The sequence below is a fragment of the Phyllobates terribilis genome, unplaced genomic scaffold (genome assembly GCF_046119375.1).
Source record: "Phyllobates terribilis strain yellow unplaced genomic scaffold, ASM4611937v1 Scaffold_3__8_contigs__length_932513732, whole genome shotgun sequence".
NCBI classification, from domain to species: Eukaryota; Metazoa; Chordata; class Amphibia; order Anura; family Dendrobatidae; genus Phyllobates; species Phyllobates terribilis.
Window position 1 is genome coordinate 472,760,192 of NW_027362763.1, and position 21,833 is coordinate 472,782,024.

At 41.4% G+C, this 21,833-nt stretch overlaps 1 protein-coding gene across 1 annotated transcript; it reads left to right on the forward strand.

The window, feature by feature from the left end:
• The first annotated feature begins 361 nt into the window (after positions 1–361).
• Positions 362–21,211, forward strand: MFSD4B (major facilitator superfamily domain containing 4B). Its single transcript, XM_073675862.1, has 4 exons — positions 362–774; positions 3,124–3,292; positions 3,704–3,820; positions 17,085–21,211. The coding sequence occupies exons 1-4, from the start codon at positions 505–507 to the stop codon at positions 18,302–18,304; spliced, it is 1,776 nt and encodes a 591-aa protein (XP_073531963.1). The 5' UTR covers positions 362–504; the 3' UTR covers positions 18,305–21,211.
• Positions 21,212–21,833: the final 622 nt, after the last annotated feature.

The window sequence follows — 21,833 nt, forward strand, 5'->3', positions numbered from 1 at the left end:
GGAAGTTTCCATTTTTCAGGAGACTTTAGATCTGATCTGCTCTGTTTGACCAGAGCCACAACCACCTGTACAGGTGACCTCTATACTATGAGGAGGGCCAGCAGCCAAGCGAGCTCCAGTGTCAGCCATAATACTATGGGCATTTCTGTAATCTGACGTTAATTTTGCTTGTTTTCTATGACAAAAGCTGTTGCTACAGAAGCGTCTAGTCCACAACGTGTCCTCCATGTCAAGAGGTAAACTAGAAGTTATACTCGTGAAATTCATAGCAGAAAACGAGGGAGTCTGCAGGAATCTTCCCTGTCGCCCTGCCGGACACCGGAGACACAATGATGCGGAGAGAAGGGGCCGGCTTCCCCCGCTCCTCCCACACAGGTACACCCGGCCTGTCAGTGCTCGGCTTGGGCGGCTACATCCGGGTTGTTCCCGGGGAGAGGAGGACAGAGCCGGATCCTCCGGGAGACATGAGGCCGCGGCTCTAAGTGACAGCCTAGTTAAGGGGACATGGCGGCGAATGGGAAAAAGAAGAAGCAGGTGCGCTTCGCCAGGGTAGAGGACGACGAGGCCGGTGATGAGGAAGAGGACACTTTGTTTGAGAAGCGACCAGGAAGTGTCAGAGGCAGCCGGGAAGACGAGGAAGGCGGGAGTCGTCAGAAGAGAGCGGAGGATGAAGTGCGGTTGGTACCCGGAGGCCTGAGAGGGAGAGGAGGCCAGCAGTGCGGGGGGCTGAGGTGCTGTGTGACCACTGTTATGTGCGCGGCTTTCCTGGGGCTGGTAAGAGATTCTGTCAGCTGCTGCCTGTCACGTGCCCAGTCAGTGCTAGTAGTGGTGTGACGTCACTACTCTGCTGTATACTGCTAGACTAGTGGTGTTACTACATGGGGCTGTGACGTCACTACTCTGCTGTATACTGCTAGACTAGTGGTGTTACTGCTACATGGTGCTGTGATGTCACTGCTATGCTGTATACTGCTGGACTAGTGGTGTTACTGCTACATGGTGCTGTGATGTCACTACTCTGCTGTATACTGCTAGACTAGTGGTGTTACTGCTACATGGTGCTGTGATGTCACTACTCTGCTGTATACTGCTAGACTAGTGGTGTTACTGCTACATGGTGCTGTGATGTCACTACTCTGCTGTATACTGCTAGACTAGTGGTGTTACTGCTACATGGTGCTGTGATGTCACTACTCTGCTGTATACTGCTAGACTAGTGGTGTTACTGCTACATGGTGCTGTGATGTCACTACTCTGCTGTATACTGCTAGACTAGTGGTGTTACTGCTACATGGTGCTGTGATGTCACTACTCTGCTGTATACTGCTAGACTAGTGGTGTTACTGCTACATGGTGCTGTGATGTCACTGCTCTGCTGTATACTGCTAGACTAGTCGTACTACTACATGGTGCTGTGATGTCACTACTCTGCTGTATACTACTAGATTAGTGGTGTTACTACATGGTGCTGTGATGTCATTGCTCTGCTGTATACTGCTGCACATGGAGTTTTCTACAAATAGAAAACCCAATCAGCACCTCCTAGCTAGTGTGAACAAGTGCCAGCTATTACAACAGCTATAAAAAAAAATATATAACTGCAGTCCAGGTTGCTAGAATGGTAAATTTAGACAATTGGAACTGTATTACTGCCATGAAAAATGGATACCGTATTTTTTTGGACTATAAGACACACTGGACCAAAGACACACCTAGGTTTTAGAGGAGGAAAATAGAAAAAAAAATGAAGCAAAAAAATGTGGACATGATGCCCTGCTAAGGGGGAGGGGGTCTGCTGCTGACACTGTTATCGTGGTAATGTCCCCCAATTCTGTTAATATGCCCCATCCTGGTATATATGGCCCCCTCCTTCCTGTTATACGTGGCCCTCATCCCCATCCTGGTATGCATGGCACCCCAATCCACCATCCTTGTATGTTTGGCACCCCTCATCCTGTTATGTATGGCCCCCCTCACACCCATCCTGGTATGTATGTATGGCACCCCTCATCCTGTTATGTATGGCCCCCCTCACACCCATCCTGGTATGTATGTATGGCCCCCTTCATCCCTGTATGTATGGCCCCCTTCATCCCTGTATGTATGGCCCCCTTCATCCCTGTATGTATGGCCCCCCTCATCCTAGTATGTATGGCCCCCCTCATCCTAGTATGTATGGCCCACCTCATCCTAGTATGTATGGCCACCCTTCATCCCTGTATGTATGGCCCCCCTCATCCCTGTATGTATGACCCACTTCATCCCGGTATGTATGCCACCCTTCATCCCTGTATGTATGGCCCCCCTCATCCAGGTATGCTTGGCACCCCCTGATCCCAGTCACGCTGCACAGAAAAAAAATAAACTTTCATACTCACCTTCTCTCTCCTCTAGCGCTGTGTCACGCTCTGTGCCGGAATAGTCACTCCTCCCCATGCCGGGACTGCGTGATAAGCGAGCACGCTTGTTACTCGAGATTTACGAGCATGCTCGAGTGTTTTCCGAGTATTTGCGGTGTGCTCGAATGTTATGTTTTAGTCACTCCATGTCCATGATTTGCGACTGTTTGACAGCTTTAATACATGTGAGGAATGCCTAACAAACAGGCATAAGTTTGATGTGTCACATGACCCTCTTCCCATTGAAAAAAAAAAAGTTGGATCCAAAATGGCCACCATGGTCACCACCCATCTGGAAATGTTTTCCCCCTCCCATATACTAATGTGCCACAAACAGGAAGTTGATATCACCAACCATTTCCATTTAATTTAGGTGTATCCATATAAATGGCCAACCCTGTAGTTCCCCGCCAGGGATAAAAATTCCCCAACCTGCCGAACCGTGCAGGTCCCAACAGTCAGACCCTACAATTAGTAAGTTATCACCAACCTGTAGATAGGTGACAAAGGTGTTGTCCAGTCAAAACAAGTTAAGTTTAGGAAAGGCTTCCATGAACACGTAGGGAAGATCCCCGTTGGCTTTATGTATTTCTCTGTACGGCATAGAGCTGTAGTATCGCTGTGTGCACAAAGTCTACTAGTGATTGTTTATTCATAGTCTTTCATTTTGCTCTCTATATGGCTATTAGAACTTTTTTAATAAATTGTGTTTTTTTTATTTTAGGGAATGGCCATTTCTGTTTTAGGTCCAACATTCCCTGATCTGGCTGCAAATGTAGGAAGCACTGTTGGAAACATTTCCTACATTTTCGTAGGGCGGTCCTTAGGATATCTTGGTGGCTCTGTTTTGGGAGGTATCCTTTTTGACCGCATAAATCAGCATCTCCTTTTAGGTAGGTTTGATAAAATGTACCTATTGCACATGATGGTGAGTTTGACTATGTAAAATCTACCTCTATTCACCCATCTCATACATTTACGGTATACACACATGATATGCCATAAATGCGGATAGATACAGATCCCACCTTTTGAGATATGCCATAAATGTACAAAATGAGAATATCCCTTAAAGACAGGTCTGCTATGGAGCTAAGCTCCTATCTATGGAAATTATCCTCTTATCTCTAAACTTTGTTGCTAGAAGTCACAGATTTTTATGTCGATGGCTAAAATTTTATTTTGGAAAATATTACCGAATTCATCTTTTTGTGACCAGAATAGTTGAATGTTAGATGTCATCTTAACCGGTTATTGGAAAGTAGTGAAGTTATTTTATCTTTTTTATATGTTCTTATTTCAAGGATTGTCAATGTTGGCTACTTGTACTGGACTTTTTGTCTTGCCTTGGTGTAAGAAGGCCATACTTCTTACTGGAGTTATGTCTATTGTGGGAACTTCCATGGGATTCCTAGACACTGGTAAGCACAATGCTTAATCTACCTTTTATACACTAAGATATAAAAATACAATGTTTAGGCCCCGTGGGAACAGTAGTCTTGCAGTTCAACCTACAGTCCAATTTCAGTTATATATTCGTGCACAACCTCCAAGTTGTTCGGGGCCGCAATACAGCACTCAGACGTCAATGGGGCCCTACTTTAATTAATATATTGTGTAAGGGAATAACACACCAAGGGTAGGCGCGAAACAGAATGTTTTTTTGAATGCTTTTCAATTTTCTACCCTCATATTCAAAAAAAGTAAGTACACCGCAAAGTGAAGTATAGCAACATTTCAGATAATGTACCCTGCCTCGGGCTAAAAATAGGGTATGTGTGGAATGTCTTTCTTGGTCGAAAAAAAATGCAGAATGTCCACTTGTACCAGTTATGAAGGGATGGAATCACTGGGCTGTCTAAGGATCCAAAGAGAGAGAGTGGAAATGATTATTGTCCATAGGAGAAGGGATCCTTGTGGTACAACGTGCAGTAGCTGATACTATGCTGTGACACTGGTGTAACTTTTGTGATGCTGAGCCCATGTATCTAAGCCCATCATGTTTGATACTATGTTAGTGAGTTATTGCATCTAAGCTAAAGATATTTTGGACTCCACTCTTTCCAGCTTATTTAAGCCAATGATGTGTGATTTTTGTCTCTTGAGCCTATGGGGGACAATTATTAAATGGGAATCTGTCAGTGGGATCATCCCTCAACCCGTCTATATAGGCATGTAGGTCAGAGAGTGTAATATTTTCAACATATACATATATAAAAAATATTTGGACCTGTGACCCAGTTGTTTACATTTTAGCTGTTTACCAAAACATATACAAGATACAGTTTATAATCAATATCGGCTTAAAGTGCAGCAGACTCTCAGCTTTAAATTGAGGGTATTCACATTCTAATTGGAGTAAGGCTTTAGGAATTACAGCCCATTGATATGTAGCTGCCTCTTTTTAACCCCATCATGAACGGGCTATTTTTCGTTTTTGTTTTTTCCTCCCCTTCATCCAAGAGCCATAACTTTTTTTATTCTCCATCCATATAGCCATACGAGGGCTTGTTTGTTTTTTGCGGACATGCACTTTTCAATGACATCATTCATTTTATCATGTGATGCACTGGACTGCCGGAAAAAAAATTCTATTCTGTATTTATTTATTTACCATGTTCACTATACTGTAAAACAGACCTGGCAATATAAAAAAAAGTGAAAATTTGGGAAAAAAAAAAAATTGCTTTTGTGCCCATTTTTGAGATATGGGGCTGTGTGAGGGCTTATTTTTTACGCCCTGAGCTGACGTTTTTACCGATACCATTTTGGGGTAGATACAATGTTTTTATTGCCTCTTATTGCAATGTTGCAGCATCCAAAAAATAACAATTCTGTCATTTAGATTTTTTTTTATTTCTCATTACATCGTTTAATAATTTTAGTTAATTTATTTTATATTTTGATAGATCAGACTTTTCTGAACGTGGCAATACCAAATATGTTTTTTTTTAATGGGGCAAAAGGGGGGTGATTTAAACTTTTTGTATTTTTTTTTCTCCCCTTAGGGGACCTGAAGCTGCGATCATCCGATCACTTGTGCTACACATAGCAGTGCATCACCACTACTATGTATAGTGAAAATCACCATCTCCTGTGAATGCCAGCTAAAGGCCACGGCCGCACTATCAGTATTTGGTTAGTATTCGGTCAGTATTTTTTCTCTGGAGTGGGAGCCAAAACCAGGTGAGGAACAATCAGAGAAAAGGTAGAATAGAAACAAGTCACCAATTCTGCATTTATCACCCACTCCTGGTTTTGGCTCCCACTCCTGAGAAAAAATATTGACCAAATACTGATAATGTGGCTGTGGCCAAACGCTGGCTTTCACAGGAGTATTGCAATGATAGGCACGCGGGTCTTCAGCAGACACCTGGCTGTCATGCAACCCATCGGCTTCCCACTGGAGCGCCGATGGGTGCATCGAATGACGTGCTGCCCTGCCGGCGCATGTTAAATGCTGCTGTCAGAGATTGACAGCGGCATTTAACATATTAATAGCCGACTGTTAGAGGCTATTAACACCCGGCTATCTGTTATCTTATCAGCAGCAACTGAAATCTACAATGTAGTAATTTATCTTCACTGAATACAGAATTTACCAATGAATTGAGAATTTTGAAAATTAATGATCCGTCTTCGAGGAAAAAGAAGCAGATGTCTCTGATAAGATATATTACAAAGTTTCTTATTTTCACATGAACGATTGAGTTATAAAATAAAAATTAAAATGACAGTTACACTTTAACCCCTTTCTGACGTGTGACCTAATAGTACGTCATTGTGACCTGGGCCGATTGGACCAATGACATATTATTAGGTCATGGTCTTTAATGCGGTCCCGCGACTAAAGTCGCGGTGATCGCATTAAATTTCCGGTGCCATCTTACCTCAGGATAGATGGCGCCGGCATCCCGGGGGGTGTCGCAGCCCCCGCACCCACGATCACTGTGATTGTCTGTTCAATTCTGAACAGCCAATCACCGCATTCTCACTGTTTCCGGCAATCAGATTTGACAGCTTTATTACATGTGAGGAATGTGTAAGAAATAGACATTCCTCACATGTAATAAAGCTGTCAAACAGTTGCAAATCATGCACATGGGAGCGATTCAACCATATCACCGAGCAGCTGTAAATATTCGGAGCTCGGCCCGAGTATACTCGGCGAAAGGGTTAATAGAACATACTCGCTCAACACTAGTTATCACCTGTACGTGGATAACTTTTATACCAGTGTCCCTCTCTTCAAGTCCCTCTCTGCGCGACGTACCGCAGCCTGCTGTACTGTCCGCAAAAATCAGAGAGGCCTCCCAAAGACGCTAATGGGGCAGATGCTCAGAAGGGGTGAGAGCAGAACCCAATGTAGCGACCACCTGCTGGTGGTCAAGTACAAGGACAAGAGGGATGTCCTTCTCTTGATCACCTTACACGGTGATGGCAGCACCCTCAGCATTGTACGAGGTTCCACTACACAGCGCGGCAAACCAGACTGTGTAGTGGGGTACAACAAGTACATGGGGGGAGTTGATCTCTCTGATCAAGTCCTCCAGCCGTACAGTGCTTTGAGAAAGGCCAAGGTAGAAGTTGGCGGTGCACCTTGTACAGATGGAAATGCACAACGCTTTCCTTCTGTCACAATGTGCAGGCCAGACTTCTGCGTCGTACCTTCACTTCCAGGAGACAGTTATCAAGGCCCTGATATTTGGCAGCGGTGATATTTGGGAGCGAGCCCCAGTACTTCTGGAACTGAAGGACCGAGAATTGTACCAGGCCAGCATTTCCCGGGGCAGATCCCTCAAGTCGCAAAAAAAGGTAAGTCACAAAAGAGGTGCAGAGTGTGTTATAAAAGGGGAATACGCAAGGACACCATTTATCAATGTGACACCTGCCCCGACAAACCTGGCCTGTGCATGAAAGAATGCTTCAAAAAGTACCATACTTCCATGCACTACTAAATTAATTTCTGACGTATGACAACCTGATAAACACTACACAACTGACGTATGACACTAGATTATGAAATTCAAAAATCAGCTGCCACTTGCAAAAAGGGGGCACTTGTTGGGCATTTCCACTGTTTAGGCACATCAGGAGCTATGAGAACGTGACATGACGCCCACAGACAATTCCATCAAAGTCTGCATTCCAAAGCGTCACTTCTTCCCTTCCGAGCCCTGACATGCGCCCAAACAGTAGTTTTCTCCAGCACATGGGGTATCAGCATACTCGGGGGAGGGGGGGACTGGACAACAGATTTTGAGGTCCACTTTCCCCTGTTACCCTTGTGAAAATATTTTTTTTGTGGAAAAAATGTTTGTTTTTTTTTTGTTTGTTTTTTCACAAGTCAACTTTATAATTTTCTGTGAGGCACCTGGGGGTTCAAAGTGTTCACCACACATCTAAATAAGTTCCTTAAGGGGTCTAGTTTCCAAAATGGGGTCACTTGTGGGGGGTTTCCCCTGTTTAGGCACATCAGGGGCTCTCCAAACGCGACATGGGGTCTGCTGTCAAGATCAGCGAGTTTGGCATTGAAAATGTCAAATGGCGCTCCTTCCCTTCCGAGCCCTGCCGTGCTCCCAAACAATGGCTTTCCCCCACATATGAGGTATCAGCATACTCAGGAGAAATTGCACAACTTTTGGGGTCCAATTTCTCCTCGTACCCTCGTGAAAATAAAAATATTGCGGCTAAAAGATTGTTTTTGTGGAAAAAAAATTTTTTTTTTTTTCACGGCTCTACGTCATAAACCTTTGCAAAACACTTGGGGGTTCAAAGTGCTCACCACACATCTAAATAAGTTCCCTGAGGGGTCTAGTTTCCAAAATGGGGTCACTTTTGGAGGGTTTCCACTGTTTAGGCACATCAGGAGCTCTCCAAACGCAACATGGGGTCCACTGTCAATTCCAGCGAGTTTTGCATTGAAAACGTCAAATGGCGCTCCTTCCCTTCCGAGCCCTGCCGTGCGCCCAAACAATGGCTTTTCCCCACATGTGTGGTATCAGCGTACTCAGGAAAATTGCACAACAGCTTTTGGGGTCCAATTTCTCCTAGTACCCTTGTGAAAATAAAAAAATGGGGTCTAAAATAAAATTTTAGTGAAAAAAAGTTAAATGTTCATTTTTTCCTTTCACGTTCAATTAATTGGTGTGAAGCATGTGCAGGGTTAATAAAGTTCTTGAATGTCGTTTTGTGCACCTTGAGGGGGGTGCAGTTTTTAGAATGGTGTCACTTTTGGGTATTTTCTGTCATAAAGGCCCCTCAAAGTCACTTCAAATAAGATGTGGTCCCTAAAAAAATGGTTTTGTAAATTTTGTTGTAAAAATGAGAAATCGCTGGTCAACTTTTAACCCTTATAGCTTCCTAACAAAAAAAAATTATTTTTCAAAATTGTGCTGATGTAAAGTAGACATGTGGGAAATGTTATTTATTAACTATTTTGTGTGCCATATCTCTCTGATTTAAGGGCTTGAAAATTAAAATTTTGAAAATTGCTAAATTTTTGCCAAATTTCCGTTTTTTTTCACAAATAAACGCAAGTGATATTGAAGAAATTTTACCACAATCATGAAGTACAATATGTCACAAAAAAACAATCTCAGAATCAGGGGAATCCGTTGAAGCGTTCCAGAGTAATTACCTCATAAAATGACAGTGGTCAGAATTGTAAAAATTGGCCCGGTCATTAACTTGCAAAACACCCTCGGGGGTAAAGGGGTTAAGTGCTGACATAGCACTGACAGGCATGCGGTGAACCTGGCGGTGACTTACTCCACAAAATCAGATTTGCATACTGTGCTTGCGTATGTTGCATGATATATAACTAATCTTGTGCAATATTTTTTTTTACATTTTATTCTTTTTTTTTTTTCCTTTCTAGTTAAAAAAAAAAAAAAAAAAAAAACTTAGTTGTACATTTTGGCGATAGGCACTCAGAGTCTACGGCCCCACTATCCGTATTCTTTCAGTATTTTTTCTCAGGAGTGGGAGCCAAAACCAAGTGAGGAACATTCAAAGAAAAGGTATAATAGAAGCAAGTCACCAATTCTGCATTTATCACCCACTCCTGGTTTTGCCTCTTGCTCCTGAGAAAAAATACTGTTAGTGGGGCCGTAGCCTAAGGCTGAATTGGCAAGTTGCAGCCAAGGTTCTACCAAGACCTACCTTGTTGTGGATTTAAACCCTTCACCCAGGGGTCATTTTCTGCATTTTCATTTTCGTTTTTTTTCCTCCCCTTCTTTCTAGAGCCATAACCTTTTTTTTATTTTTCTGTCAATATAGCCGTATGAGGGCTTTCTTTTGCGGAACGAGTAGTACTTTTGAATGATACCATATCGTGTACTGAAAAATGGGGAAAAAATTCCAAGTGCGGTGAAATTGCAAAAAAAGAGCAATTCCACAATTGTTTTTTTTTGGGTTTTTATTTGCCATGATCACTATACAGTAAAACTGACCAGGCAATGTGATTCTCCAGGTCAGTACGAGTACGCAGATACCAAACATGGATAGTCTTTTTTTTTTTTTATTAATATTATGATTATTTAAGTGGTGAAATTTGCATGGAAAAACAATTTTTGCTTGTGTCGCTATTGTCTGAGACACAGAATGTTTTCAGGACATGGGGCTGGGTGAGGGCTTATGTTTTTATTAATATCAGTTTGGGGTAGATACGATGTTTTACTTTCTCCTCATTGCATTTTATTGCAATGTTGCGGCCAACAAAATACCGTAATTCTGGCGTTTAGATTTTTTCGCGTTATGCTGGTTGCCAATCAGGTTAATTTATTTATATTTTGATCGGACATTTCTGAACACAGCGCTAGCAAGGGGGTGATTTGAACTTCTGTGTGTTTTTTTTGTTTTTTACTTTATTAATAATAGTAATAATAATATATTAATAATCCCGTAAGGAAATTTGAACCTGCGATCATCTGATCGCCTGTGCTACACATAGCAGAGAGAGCTTCAGTAGAAATCATGATCTCCTATGAACACCAGCCACAAGCCTTAATTCACAGGAGTATTGTAATGACAGGCACGGGAGTTTTCAGCAGACCCCCGGCTGTCATGACATCCCATGATCACATGACGGGGTGCCGATGGGCGGAATTAACCCTTTCCCAACATTTTCAGTATATGTGCGTCATGATCGGGAAGGACTTCCCGATCAATGCAGTATATAAACGTTATGGAGTTCGCCCGTGTACAGGAGGCTGTGTTCGGGCGATCGCTGCCAGGTGTCAGCTGATTCTGACAGCTGGCACCCGACACTCAGTGCCAGGAGCGGTGCCCGCAATATTGATCGCAGCTTTTAGCGAGCAGGCAGAGGGAGGAAGCCCCTCTGCCCTTGGATCGGCATCCCCTATCAACGTCATTGTTACATTGGTTTGTATATGTGTATGTATGTATATAGAGTGAAGGCAAAAGGGCCAACAAGTGCTAAGCATCTCTGGGAACTCATTCAAGATTGTTGGAAGACCATTTCCGGTAACTACCTCTTGAAGCTCATCAAGAGAATGCCAAGAGTGTGCAAAGCAGTCATCAAAGCCAAAGGTGGCTACTTTGAAGAACCTAGAATATAAGACATATTTTCAGTTGTTTCACACTTTTTTGTTAAGTATATAATTCCACATGTGTTAATTCATAGTTTTGATGCCTTCAGTGTGAATGTACAATTTTCATAGTCATGAAAATACAGAAAAATCTTTAAATGAGAGGATGTGTCCAAACTTTTGGTCTGTACTGTATATAAAATAAATAAAATATAATATAATATAATATATTATATATATTTTTATGAAGGAAAAAAAAAAGTACACATATTTGGTATCGCCGCATCTGGAACAACCAGACCTATAAAACTCGCACTAGTTAACATCTTCTTCAGTGAACACCGTAAAAAACTATGCTTTTATAATATAACCGAGCAAAAAGTGGAAAAAAATGCGATCAAAAAGACGAATGTAAATAAATAAGGTATCTCTGAAAACGTCATCTTGTGCTGCAAAAAACAAGCCGCCATACAGCGTAAAAATAAAGATCAAGTTATAGCTCTCAGAATAAAGCAATGCAAAAATAATTATTTTTTCTTTGAAATAGTTTTTAATGTGTAAAAGCGCCAAAATATGAAAAAACAATATAAATGTGGTATCGCTGTAATCTTACTGACTCGAAGAATAACGCTGCCTTATCAATTTTACAATATGTGGAATGGCATAAAATAAAACTCCAAAAAACAATTCCTGAATTGCTAGTTTTTGTTCATTGTGCCTCTTAAAAATTGGAATAGAAAGCGATCAAAAAATGTCATGTGTTCGAAAATGGCACCAATAAAAACATCAACAGCAAAAAACAAGCCCTTACATGACTCTGTTGGCCAAAATATAGAAAAATTATTTTTCTCAAAATACGGCGGTGCAAAATCTAGTTTTTGCAATAAAAAGCGTTTGTGTGTGACAGCAGCCAAATATAAAAACCCAATATAAATCTGATATTGCTGTAATCGCACCGACCCAAAGAATAAAGTCGTCTAATCGCTTATAACACACAATGAATGGCGTAAAAAATAAATAAAACCAATTCTTCACCTGCTACTGATTTGTTCATTCTGCCTCCTAAAGATCACAGTAAGGCTGTACTCATATTTGTCCTGCGCTCTATGCTGAGCACTTACACCAGGGTTTCCGTGTAAATCTCTGAAATACGTGATTGAGACGGAACCCCGGGTGGAAAATTCCCTATAATGAGGCAGGTGGAGGCACTGTAGACGCTGTCTGGCATGTGATCCGGCTGTGTCTGTCTTTTTAGGCGTGCATAAAAGCACTGTCTGCCACAGATGAATGTGATCCAAAATGTTATGTAAAATGTTCCTAACAAAAGCTTCAAATCAATCCACAAAAAAGAAAATCCCCACTCAGGTCCGTTCTGTCAATGGAAATATATGGGCTTCCATGTTATGGGTAGCACAGTGGCTCTGGAAAAGCACTATGGCTCCTTGCCCCCCGAAACAAATTCAGCAAATTCTGCGCTCTCAGATACTCCCCTCCCTTCTGAGCCACACAGTGTGCCTAAATCGCAGTTTAGCATTCTCATGTTTGGCATTTCTATAGCATTGAGAGCCTGCCTAATTTACGGGTGAATGTCTCCAAAAGCGCGAGCTGGACACAAAGTACTGCTCACTACAAAGGCATTTTGCAATTTTCACTCAGCAACATCCACTGCTGCTGGTTTCTGAAACAGAACCATGGAGTCAAAATTGTCACTACACCTGGAGATAAATTCCCAAAGGGGTATAATTTCCAAAATAGGGTCACTTGAGGGGGGATTCTGCTATTCTATCGCTTCTAGCCTACTATTTTAGGAAAATCTGCTCTCCAGAAGGCAAATAGCGCTCCATCCCTCCCAAGTCTTGCCATGTGGCTAAGCAGTACTGTACAGCCACATATGGGATATTTGTGCATTCTGCAGAAATTGTGTGACAAATTTTGATGCCATTTTTACCCATTTCCCAGTGTGAAAATCTAAAATCTGGGACTAAAACAAAATTTCGGTGGTAAAAATTTTATTTTTTTTTTCTTCACTGCCAAATGGTATAAATTTTTTTGATCCAGCTATGTTGTCAATATGATCACTGCACCCCTAGATGAATTCATTGAGAGGTGTAGTTTATAAAATGGGGTCTCTTCTGTGGGGGGATTTGCTGGTCTGGCACCTCAGGGGCTCTGCCAATGTGAATGGCACCCTCAAACCAGTCCAGCAGAATCTGAACTTCAATATGGTGCTTCTTCCCTTCTGAGCTTTGCACTGTGCCTCAAAAGTAGTTTTCGACCACATATGGTGTACAAAGGAGAAAATGCACAACAAATTTCGGGGTCCATTTTCTCTTGCTATCATTATGAAAACCCTCAAGGTGCTCACCGCACATCCAAATACCTTGAGGGGCCTAGTTTCCAAAATTGGGGTTACTTGTGGGAGTTTTCCACTGTTTAGGCACATTAGGGGCTCTCAAAATTCGACATGGCACCCGCAGACCATTCCATCAAAGTCTGAGTTCCAAAACGTCACCCTTCCTTTCTGAGCCCTGCCATGCACCCAAACAATAGTTTTCCCCCCACATATGGGGTATCTGCATGCTCAGGAAAAAATGCACAACAAATTTTGGGGACCATTTTCTCCTTTTACCTTTTGTGAAAATAAAAAAATGGTTTTTTTTTTTTCTTTAATTTTCACGGCTCAACATTATAAATTTCTGTGAAGCACCTGGGGATTCAAGGTAATCACCACACATCTAGATAAATTCCTTGAGGGGTTTGGTTTCCAAAATAAGGTCACTTGTGTTTTTTTTTCACAGTTTAGGCACATCAGGGGCTCTCCAAATGCAACATTGCGTCCGCTAATTATTCCAGTAAGTTTTGCGTTCAAATGGTGAAATGGCGCTCCTTCCATTCCAAGCCCTATGAAAAAAAAGTTAAATGTCCATTTTTTCCTTCCACAATTCATTAATTCATGTGAATGGGGTTTTGAGCACCTTGAGGGGTGAAGGTTTTAGAATGGTGTCATTTTGGGGTATTTTCTGTCATATAGACCCCTCAAAGTCACTTCAACTGTGATGTGGTCCCTAAAAAAATGGTTTTATGATTTTTTTTATTGGAAAAATGATTATTCACTGGTCAAATTTTAACCTTTATAGCTTCCTAACAAAAAAAAAATTGTTTCAAAAATTGTACTGATGTAAAGTAGACATGTGGGAAATGTTATTTATTAACTATATTGTGTGACATAAGTCTCTGATTTAAGGGCATAAAAATTCAAATTTTGAAAATTGCCTACCAAAAACAGGAAATAAAGTGTATTTAAGGGGTGTTCCCATCTCCAAGATCCTATCTCAATATTTAGTAGGTATAATAATAATAATATTAGCAAATACCTCAATTAGAAATGTAGTATAGTATTTTTGATTTGCTATGCCACTTTCCTCATATTCAGGCATTGCAGAACCTTAGTTATCCACGATTACGACCACTAGCAGCTAGCTAACTAACTGTCACTTTATCAGTGGATTTAACCATGGATACATAAGGTCCTGCGATGCCTGCACATGAGGTAAGAGAGATGGCGAATCAAAAATACTATACTACATTTCTAATTGTAGATATTTGCTAATATTATTATTATTACCTACTGCATATTGGGATAGGATCTTGGAGATGGGAATACCCCTTTAACAAATACATTTAGGCCTTGTGTGCCATTTGCACACAGCCTGTAAGGCTATGAACTTAGTCACTATGGCTCTATTCTAAAGAGCACACAACAATTTTTTCAAATGAATAAGGTTGAAAAGACCTCAGTGTGTAGCCTGTATGGCATATTATAGAAGGCAAAAAGTGGGTTGATCAACCTTCAATTTATGTAGCAAGGAAGAGAATGGGTGCTTATTCCATTGGAGCAGGCCACATTACTCCTTACTTCGTCAGAAAATTAATATTGTATAAGGTATAGTGATTTAATTAATATTGTATAGTGATTTATTGCATGTTTAGTTGCATTTACCAACTGCCATTTGTAATATAAAGCCACGGCCCCACTATCAGTATTCGGTCAGTATTTTTTCTCAGGAGTGGGAGCCAAAACCAGGTGAGGAACAATCAGAGAAAAGGTATAAGGCTATGTGCCCACGATGCAGAAATGCTCTGGATTTTTCCTGAGCGTTTCTGCATCTCCCTGGCAGAAAAAATGCATGCGGATTGTACATGCAGATTGTACATGCGGATTGTACATGCGTTTTCCTGCCAGGGACATGCGGATGTGAAGCGTTCTTCACATGCATTTCCGCATGCGGGTTGTCAAGAGCTTTCCAAGCGATTTTTAGCATCACTTGGAAAGTGCTTGACAACTTAGTCACATTATATAAATCCATGCAAACGGCAGGGATTTATATAGTGTGACCTTAAAGAATGGTAAAAAATAAAAAAATAAATCTATACTTCCCTTCTGATGGCCCCCTCAGTCTTTATTCGATCCGTCCTGGCTTGCTGGCAGCTCACGGTACACTGAAGAACCCGCCATTACATGACTATGACGTCAGCGCAGGTCCTTCAGTCCACCGTGAGCTGCCGGCAAGCGAAGACAAGGAGACCGGGGGCCATCAGAAGGTAAATATAATATTTATTTTTTATTTTAATTCTTTTTTTTCACAGGTACTATGGTACCCGGGTCCGGAGGAGAGTCTCCTGTCCTCCAGACCCGGGTACCATCCGCACATTGAAACGCTTGGATTCTGCACATACAGATCCAGTGATGCGTAATCCATGCGTTCCAATGCAAGTCAATGGCTGCGAAAACGTATCGCTTCCGCAAAATAATTGGTAGTGCTGCATTTTTTTCCACAATGATAATCCGCAGCGGAAATTTCCACAGCATGTGCACAGCACATGCGGATTATCATTGGGGAACATGGCAGACCTTCTACCATGCGTTTTCTAAGCGTTTCTGCGGCGTTTTTGCCGCTGCGGAAACGCTTAAAAAATGCATCGTGGGCACACAGCCAAATAGAAACAAGTCATCAATTCTGCATTTGTCATCCACTCCTGGTGTAGGCTCCTACTCCTGAGAAAAAGTACTGACTGAATAGTTGGGCTGTGGCCTAACATATATTGTTCTCTGTGTTGATAGGTCCTCTTTTAAAGGGGTTGTCCGGTCCAAATCGATGTCTGCAGTCACTGTGTGACTGCAGACTTATGAATCCCCCCAGCGCATGCACTGTGTGCTACAGGGATTCGACGGTTTCAGACCCAGGACTGGAGAGTATGTATGAGTTATATATTACAGTATATTTTTCTTGATTTGCAAAATGTAAAATGATTAATAATTAATGCTTAATTGATGTTTAATAAAACAGATTGAATATGTATTAGCTATACATACTAGCGGCCAGGGGGCACGGCCTCGCTTCCACACACTTGTATAGAACTAGGCTGCGCCCTGTAGTCAACCGCGTCACTAGATGAGGCGTGGCCTCGCTCGATATAAATGTATGGAGCGAGGCTGCGCCCCCTGGCCGTGAGTATCTATAACTCATACATAGTCTCCGGTCCCAGGTCTGAAACTGGTGAATCACCATGTGCGCTGGGGGGATTCATAAGTCTGCAGGCACACAGCATGACTGCAGACTTGTCGGTTTGGACCAGACAACCCCTTTTAAACTGTGACCTTTTTTTTTAACATGGATTATTAATTTTCTAGAGAGGTTTTACTTTAAAGGGACCCTGTCAGTCGCTTGACTGCACGATTGCAGACTGGTATGAAACAAAAAAGATTATTATTATTTTATTTTTTGAGCGCCATTGATTCCATGGTGCTGTAAATGAGAACGGAGTTACATACAAATATTAATTACAGTGAAAAAACTAACAGTGACAGACTGGTAGAGAAAGGAGAGGGCTGCATGACTGCATTCTTTTCATTCATCCTGAATGACCCCTTTAATGAATCTTTTGCAGACCCATGTCATAGCTTTTATACTTGTAACAGTGTTATTGCGTGTAAGACAAGCTCTCTTGCTCTTGGCATTGTATTAGATTTGTGTGACTGGTGATTACAGAATAGACAGAAGTTACACTACACCAATTTTTACTAAGCGTGTTTTTATTGATGTCCCCTAAAATATTTCTTTCTGTGCATCAGGTGGAAATGTCGTCATTCTCAATACCTGGGGAGATGAAGCTGGACCACATGTGCAAGCACTCCACTTCAGTTTTGCTTTAGGTGCGCTTTTAGCTCCAATATTGGCAAAATTAATCCCAGAAATTCTGCCACTTGATAAGCTTCGCCTCATAGAATTCCCACAGCTGAAGGGTAACAACCAAACATCCCAGGAACTGTTAGATCTGCGCTGGGGAATCAAAAAATCTATGTTATCCTATATTGTTATTGCAACATATATTTTGCTGGTTTCTTTATTTTTATTTATCTTGTACAGCAAGACCCAATCAAACCAGTCCGCCGTCAAGAGCACAGAAGAGAAAGTGCGGACAGCCAAATACCACAATACCCTTATACTTCTTCTTGTCTTGTTTTTTTTCTCCTATGTTGGTGCAGAAGTTGCCTATGGTTCCTATATTTTTACTTATGCCATCACTACAGCAGGAATGGATCATGATAAAGCAGCTGGACTGAATTCAATATTTTGGGGCGTGTTTGCTGCAGTTCGAGGTTTGGCCATTTGTTTTGCAACTTGTTTGTATCCTGGCACCATGCTGCTGCTTAGTGTGATTGGTTGTGCTGTGTCATCTTTGTTTTTACTTCTTTTTCATACCCACCCCATTGTGCTTTGGGTTGGTAGTGCACTCTATGGTGGCTCTATGGCTACCACATTTCCTAGTGGCTTTTCTTGGGCGCAACAGTACACAACCATTGGAGGAAAGTCTGCCTCCCTATTTGTCGTAGGGGCAGCCCTAGGTGAAATGGCTATTCCTGCTTCTGTAGGTTATCTTCAGGGATTGTTTCCTGCCCATCCAGTACTTATGTACACAATCTTGACCTCTTCTGTGCTGACTGGAGTTCTATTTCCAGTTATGTACAAAGTCGCCACTTGTCCCAAAGACAAGACTCGGTGGGATGGAATTGAAAGCGAGGACCGGAGGGCTTTACTTTCAGGTTCTGGAGTAGAAGAGGAGGAAGAGGAAGAGGATGCTCAGCAATGGAATGAAGCAGACTTTGAATCTATTGAGATGAATGATCAGAGTAAAAATTGCAACACTGTGATACAAGAGAGCGCATCAGAAGTGACTTCAACTTCAGATGTCAGCAGTGGGTTGGTAACAAAAAATGGGACTGCAAAAGATGTAATTGGTAATAGATCTCCCTCCAAAAAACTCAGCGCGGACAGAGAAAAAAATGACTAAAAAAATGTTGCTGAAATGATCTTCCTTGTAGGATGCATTGATATGTTCTTAAAATGAAAGTGCCGTCCAGTAGTGGGGTAATTAATCATCTCACTGAGCAGAAGTGTTAAAATCAAGGGCATTTGCCTGTTTTCATACGGTTCAATTACTAGGGCCTGAATTATCAGTGCATCTCAAAAGCCCTTTAATTCTATTATTGCACTTACATGGTGGTATGTTTATAGTGGTAATATTTTACTATGAGGACGTAAGCAAAGGAAAATACGAGGTACCATTCGCTATCTAAGCTTATGGAGAGATGAGCTGGCCAAAGTGCATTGCTGTTAAGGCCTCTTTCATAAAGATTTTTTTTTATAACAAGCATTTTGGTAGCTTTAATATATGCACTTTTAAAGGCCAAATAGAGAAGCCTTTAAGAAATGCATCAATTTTTTTTTATACAAAATAGACATGCACCAAAACAGAATACTGTTGTAAAAAGAAAAAAAAGTGGCTTAAATCTTCTTTCTTAGTCTGGTTTAACACACACAGTAAAGAGAAACCGATAATGGCAGAGATGCCTCTTGTGAGCGGAGGATCCCCCGTCTTATGGTTTATAAGCTAGCTTTTGGCTTGACCAATGTATATACACTGTGGATTTTGTGTGGTTTTTGTTTTTTCTGAAATGTGCAAGGTTTCCAGAGCATATTTTATTTCTTGAATTTTTTTTATACTAAAGCTGCAATCTTGGTGGTTTTCTTTTTCTACTCTAATTTTAAAGAACTTAAAAAAAGAAAAAAAAAAGATTGTGTGGTAAGAAAACTAACTTGGTGAGGAATGGCTTTATGGTGACGAAACAACTTTTATGGGGGTAAAACAAGAAACCTGGTCATTGCATGTATTCCGATAACTTGAAGTGGGCATTTTTCCTTTTGGTTTACACTCTAGAGTAACGTGTCCTAAGCGAGGTTGTGTTGAACTGTGGATTTCCATAGGGTAAGACATGAATTCTGTGGCAATTGGGCTGTGATAAAATCTAATTTCATTTTACATTCTTTATTTTTTTAACTATGTGACGCACAAGGTGTCCCCAGAGTAGTCAGATTGCTGAAAAGCTGCACCTTTGCTGTACGGGAAGGAGTCCTTAGCATCCCTCACCAACCTAAGCACACCTCTGGATATGGCGTATGCTGTGCTAGGGGTGAACACCGCTCCTGATATTACCCAGCCCGGAAGGTTTTATCACAGGTTACAGATGCCCTGTCATCGATATGTTTCCATATACTTCTAGCTATTAATAATGATGCACTCGTGTAGGTGCATCTAACTGTATACAGTAGGTGTGGGGGCAGGGCACGACTTGGGGTATTAAACACTGAGCAGGTGCTAGGGGTTTACTGCACTATATAATACCTTATTGCCGCTGTGCTGGTGGAGGACTAGGAAGGGATAGGTTGGCACAGATGACATGAGTGGCTATAGTGTACAGCCAGCAGCAACTGGTGCTCCCAGCGATCATCTCATTTTGGAAACCTTATGTATTATATAAGACTTTATATGTCACTCGTTTTGATAGCAGTCATGCAATGAGAGGGCAATCTGCAAATCTTTCTCCATATTTATGCCACCTTATCGGGGAGGGGGCAGAACAAAGTGATGACAGGTATACAGACTTTAAAATGGACAGTTTAATGTTATTATGCTGTAGTTTTGTTAATCTCACAGTTTTATAGTCACCGCGCTCTTGAGGGCTATAACCCAGACATCCAATGTATTCATGAGCAGCGCACACCACACGCCATTGATGGTCATTGCTATATCCATATTTAAAGGACCTAAGCTGTCAATCACCTGAATGTGCCAGGCTCCTAGGTTGCAGTACGCTGAAACAATTAACTGCAAGTCAGCAAACCTACAGCATAGATAGAGATAATGGACACTGCAGAAATCGGTGTGCCTTTTACTATTCCAGCATGCTGTCACATCTTCAATGTGGTGACAGATTCCTTTTAATTCTTAAAACATGGTGACAGATTCCCTTTATCACTTAATCTGAGAAAGCATAATGTACAGACAGAGACCCTGAATGTAGCAATGTGTTACTGGGCTGCTTGCTGTAGTTTTGGAAATCACTGGTTATCATCAGGAAATTATCACTAGAGGACTGGTAACCCTACAACCATTTAGTCCAACCACACTCCCACCACTGATTGGCAGTTTTCTGCCTGTGGAGAGTGTACACCAATCAGTGGTGTGGGCAGGTTATACAGAGCTTAGCACGCAAAGAACTGGTAGATCTGAGGCAGATAAAACAGGGAATTATCAAATCTTCAGCAACCAGTAACGTAAATGACATATTTCGGAATCAGGGTCTCTGCCCCTACATCATGCTGCTTTCTGATGGGCTAGCAAAAACCTGCTGAAAGATTTATTTTTAAAGCTTAGTAATTCTAACCTATTCTGCTGCACAGAATAGAAATATCTAAAAATGCTTGTAAGTCAGTGACACCTACGACATAATTATTTTCAGAGGTTTCTCCAAGCTGAGGAGGATGGGAATCGCTGCTATAGACCATCTATAAATCTATAACTGGATGTTTTGTTTTTTTTTCTTTACTGTAATGCTGTTAATGGACAGTGGGTTTTATTTAATTGTGAATTTGAATTGATGCTTTATTTTTAAAAGCGACTTTTTGGAATATGTGATGCACACTTTTACATGTAGGATAGGCCAGAATATTATAAAAGAATTACACATCCGTGAATTAGGAAATATATTAAGGCAATTATTGCATATTCTGTCTGGTGCAAGTACATTGGGAAATAATTGTTTTGTATTTAGTAACCTATTACACTTTATTCCTCTAAATACCAATAGTTTTTGTTTTTCATTTTTTCTCTCATAATAAAATATATACTGTTTGGAGGGACTTGTGCCTTTGGACTTATGTATTACCTTATCACACCAAATACTTCCTAAAAGTATTGAACAAGTTTATAAGAGGCCAGACCTTATAACGCTGATCTGTCAACATTCAAACTACACTGCTCAAAAAAAAATAAAGGGAGCACTCAAATAACACATCCTAGATCTGAATAAATGAAATATTCTCGTTGAATACTTTTGTTCTGTACAAAGTTGAATGTGCTGACAACAAAATCACAAAAATCATCAATGGAAATCAAATTTATTAACCAATGGAGGCCTGGATTTGGAGTCACCCCCAAAATTAAAGTGGAAAAACACACTACAGGCTGATCCAACTTTGATGTAATGTCCTTAAAACAAGTCAAAATGAGGCTCAGTATTGTGTGTGGCCTCCACGTGCCTGTATGATCTCCCTACAACGCCTGGGCATGCTCCTGATGAGGTTGTGGATGGTCTCCTGTGGGATCTCCTCCCAGACCTGGACTAAAGCATCCGCCAACTCCTGGACAGTCTGTGGTGCAACGTGACGTTGGTGAATGGAGCCGAGACATGATGTCCCAGATGTGCTCAATCGGATTCAGGTCTGGGGAATGGGCGGGCTAGTCCATAGCTTCAATGCCT

Excerpts from the sequence above, each read along its gene's own strand:
- MFSD4B (XM_073675862.1), top strand. The coding sequence starts at position 505 with ATGGCGGCGAATGGGAAAAAGAAGAAGCAGGTGCGCTTCGCCAGGGTA. Across the intron at positions 3,293-3,703 it reads AAATCAGCATCTCCTTTTAG|GATTGTCAATGTTGGCTACT; the intron begins GTAGGTTTGATA and ends TCTTATTTCAAG. Across the intron at positions 3,821-17,084 it reads CATGGGATTCCTAGACACTG|GTGGAAATGTCGTCATTCTC; the intron begins GTAAGCACAATG and ends TCTGTGCATCAG.